The sequence below is a fragment of the Gekko japonicus genome, unplaced genomic scaffold (genome assembly GCF_001447785.1).
Source record: "Gekko japonicus isolate JY-2015 unplaced genomic scaffold, Gekko_japonicus_V1.1 scaffold1659, whole genome shotgun sequence".
Classification (NCBI taxonomy): domain Eukaryota; kingdom Metazoa; phylum Chordata; class Lepidosauria; order Squamata; family Gekkonidae; genus Gekko; species Gekko japonicus.
Genome location: NW_015167100.1, coordinates 277,517 through 281,781, shown reverse-complemented (window position 1 = coordinate 281,781; position 4,265 = coordinate 277,517). Strand labels below are relative to the sequence as shown.

Below are 4,265 nucleotides of genomic sequence, written 5' to 3'. Positions count from 1 at the left end.
GCCAGGTCTACCAATGTAGTGGGAAGGCCTGGGTAGACCTGGACTCCGGAGGCCAGGTCTACCAATGTAGTGGAAAGGGGTGGGTAGACCTGGCCTCTGGAGCGGGGGCGCGCTCTGGGCCAGGGGGGGGAGATTGAGCCAGGGAGTGGAGGTGGATGGAGAAGACAGGGGAACCGGCGGGATGGGGGGGAACTTGCCTCCTCCTGCTGCTTCCTCCTCTTCCTCACAGGTGTGGAGCTCCCCCTCTCCCGCGAGTATCGCGGGTCCCCCACTTGTGCTTATCTAATTCCCTTTTGAAGCCGTCCATGCTTGTAGCTGCCACCACTTCCTGTGGCAGTGAATTCCATGTGTTAATCACTCTTTGGGTGAAGGACTTCCTTTTATCCATTCTAACCTGACCGCTCAGCAGTTTCATGGAGTGCCCACGAGTTCAGCGTCTTAACCCCTTGAGCCAGGTAAACCTGACTATTGACATACTGTCAACTGTTAATCCCTAAACACAGGGCCTGGCCCTCAGGCTGCTCACTCATTAGAAGGCTAAGACTCAAGGAGAGCGACAGTGTGATGTCACCATCCGCCACAAGCGCCAGTGGCAACCGATATACAGCCAGGACTGTAATGACATTCAATGATCCATTTCAAGGGGATGCACAACTTTCATGTCTATTAGAATGGGATTTGGGGATTCAACAAAGGCTACTGGTCAAGCCAAAACCCTTGAGGCAGAGCAGGCGTGTCCAGGGCCACCCGCTCCCGCAACAGACAGGAAGACATTTTTTTTAAGAAACAAGGCTTTGTTGTAACAGAACGATCCAGGAAGACATTTCAGCAGAGAGAACAGGCCAACGGACTATACTGCTGGTCGTGAAAAGCTTCGTCCAGTTGCAGCCAACTTATGGCGACCTACCGGGGTTTTCAAGGCAAGAGACACTCAGAGGCGATTGGCCGTTGCCTTGCCTCTTCCTGGCCGCTAAGGACTTCCTTGGTGGTCCCCTGTCCAAGTATTGTCTGTTTATAGGTTGCGGTTAAAGGTAAAGGTTCCCTTGCTCGAAAGCCAGTCGAATCCGACTCTAGGGTTGCGGTGCTCATCTCCGTTTCAAAGCCGAAGAGCCAGCGCTGTCCGAAGACTGTCCGAAGATGTGGCCGGCATGACTAAACACCAAGGTGCACGGAACACTGTTACCTTCCCACCGAAGTGGTACCTATTTATCTACTTGCAATTTCTTGCTTTCGAACTGCTAGGTTGGCAGGAGCTGGAACTAGAGACGGGAGCTCACTCCGTCATGCGGCACACTCGGGTCTCGAACTGCTAAACTACCGACCTTCCACAGCCTGCAGTTCAGCGTATTAACCACTTGAGCCACCGCAGCTTCTCCTATGTTGCTGTTACTGCATCCTATTTCTACTGAAGGATTACCATTTCTTGCGTTGTTTGCCCTGCCATGTTCAATACTTAAGCCTCATTTCAGATTCCTGCTAAACTAGGCTAATAATAATAACAATAACAACAACAATAATAATAATGGTGTGCCATCAAGTCGCAAACTACAGATGGCGAGCCCAGGACAGTGGGTTTTTCAAGCCAAGAGATGAGCAGAGGTGGGTTGTCATTGCCTTCCTCTGCACAGCAACCCTGGTCTTCCTTGGGGGCCTCCTATCTGAGCCCTTTTATGTGGCTTATTTGCTGTCTCTTCATCCTATGGACTGCAATCCTATGGACTTACACTGCATCCTATGGACTTACACTGCAATCTGCCTTGAGTTACAATGAGAAAGGCAGACTATAAATAACAGAAATAAAGAGGCAACAGTGGCAAAAATCACAGCTTCCACGTCTATCAAGCAAGACAAGAGGGAGCCTTACCCAGAGAGGTCACATTCCCATAGTTCTCCACCATGACGTCTCTATACAAAGCTCTCTGGTCAGGATTCAGCAGCGCCCACTCGGCCTTCGTGAAACGCACGGACACCTCCTCGAAGGAAACCGGACACTGAAAAAGAAGGAAGATACTTTTTCCCTCACAACTCATCTCACCACTAATCCACCCACTCCTGCCCAAAGACGCTCACAATACCGAAAAAAGAACACACGAAGCAGCGTCATACTGAATCAGCCCACTCTTCTACCAAGGTCAGTCCTGTCCAGTCCAACCAGCAGGGTCTCGGTCTCTCCAGAGAGTCATGCTGGGAACTGAACCTGGGGGCCTTCTGCGTGCCAAGCGGGTGCCCTACAGCTGAGCCACGGCCCCTCTTCAAGCGACTGCAGATACTAAAACTAGAACATCTGAAGCTGTAGTCTACTGAGTCAGACCCTTGCTGGACCATCGTAAGCACAGTTACATGACTGTATATCCACTGACTGTTGGTCCATCAAGGTCAGTTGTCTGTTCTGACTAGCAGCAGCTCACCAGGACCTCAGGAGGTGGTCTTTCACATCACCTCCTGCCTGATCCTTTTATCACCTGGAGATGCCAAGGATTGAACCTGGGACCTTCTGCATAACAAGCAGGTGCTCTTCCACAGACCCTCCTCTTCATCCAGACCCTTCATCTCAGGTTCTTGTTACCCCAAGAGGGAGCTCTACCTTCAAGGAATACTTGACACACCACAGAAAGACATAAAAGCTTGCCTGGGGAATTTATAGGCATCCCATCTTTTCATTTATGGAACAAGTTCAGTGGACCACAAGACCTCCTGAACAGGTTGCTGCGTTACTCAGAAAGCCATGGAAATACATTTCCTTCCTTTCTTTCTTTAAGCGTACTAGGCCCCTTTTACCCTGTGGAGAAATCTAAGGTGGCTTACAAGAAGAAGGTGGTTCCAAATTACAAACAGAAACAGTTCCTTCCAGCCCTGCTGGAGGGAACGGAGGCATCAAGTTTCTCTTCACACATCTCTTCATAGGTGATCCATCTCTTACCTGAGCTGGCTGCATCTTCAGTGTTTCCACTCCACTCCCAAAGAGGAGACGTTCTGGAACCCGGCTCTGAGGCTCTTCCACGGCCTGTAGGGAGACGCATTTATCTTGATTGGTTTACCTCATTTACACCCCACATGTGCCCCAGAGAGCACTGAGGTCAGGGACTCAAAACCGCCTGACTGTCCCTGGCCCGAAAGACACCAGGCTGGCCATTACGAGAGCCAGGGCTTTCTTGGTGGCGACTCCACACTGGTGGAATGAGCCCCCAGAGGACATCAAGGCCCTGTGGGACATTCTACAGTTCCGCAGGGCCTGTAAAATGGAGCTCTTCCGCCAGGCCTTTGAGTAGGAGCCGCCACTGACCATTGCAAACTGAACACACCACAACCCTATATAACAACGCCGGATATGGCCTTTCCATCGGACCTTTTAAAGAAATTCCCACCATCGGTTTACACTAGCACTTTATCTAACTGTTCTTACTGAAATTTTTTAAATCAGATTTTATTGTATTTTAATCTCTGTAAGCCGCCTTGAGCCAGTCTGCATCGGCAAGGTGCAATACAAATTGAAAATAATAGTAATCTTTCTTCTCAAAGGGGACCCCAAGCGGCTTCCATTGTTCTCTTGTCCTCACAGGTGGAGACCATGCAACTGGCCCAAAATCAGCCAGTAACCTTCCATGGCAGAGTGAACACTTGATCTTCAACCTCCAAGATCCTGGTCAGAAACTCTACTCACTAAACCACACTGGCTTCGATAGCTCAGGGAGGTTCTTAAACTCCCTTTGTTTTAAATGAGGAGATATTTCCCCCCTCCCAGTCTGTGCTGCCTTCCTGCCCAATGAGGACTTGTAAACAGCTTTCATTGTTCAACCCCCTCTCCATTTTATCCTCACAACAATTCTGTAAAGTAGGCTACACTGGTTGTGGGTGACTGGCCCAAGCTTCCACAGGAGAGTGGGGATTCAAAGCCGGTCTCCCAGATCCCAGTTCAACACTAACCAATTCACCAGCTTTTGACCTTCCCAGGGAGAGGAGGAGAGAAAGAAACAGAATTACCCTTGTATGAGAATTACCTTAAAAGGGAGGCCTGCTCTACATGTAAGACGAGCCTCGAGTCTCACAGCACTGATAACTTCAGCCGGTGAATGCCAGAACAGGACAAAAAGGGAAAAGGGGAAAAAACTGAACCTAAAACTTAGAATTCAGAACCTAAAAAGGTTAGTCAAGGATAGAAGAGGGCCAACTCTAAAAATCATACAAAAATATACATGTATTTATTACACACAAATTAAAATAACAAAGAAGGGCCCATTCATACCTCATAAACAAATATATATATA

At 49.1% G+C, this 4,265-nt stretch overlaps 1 protein-coding gene across 1 annotated transcript in view; it reads right to left on the bottom strand.

The window, feature by feature from the left end:
• LOC107111882 (zinc finger protein 420-like) overlaps window positions 1-4,265 on the bottom strand; it is a 59,105-nt gene that overhangs the window by 33,373 nt on the left and 21,467 nt on the right. Inside the window, exons 7-8 of the mRNA XM_015412928.1 lie at window positions 2,921-3,004; window positions 1,865-1,991 (exon numbers count right to left, since the gene is read on the bottom strand). Of these exons, the coding sequence (XP_015268414.1) occupies window positions 1,865-1,991; window positions 2,921-3,004 (211 nt within the window). The remainder of the gene's footprint in view (window positions 1-1,864; window positions 1,992-2,920; window positions 3,005-4,265) is intronic.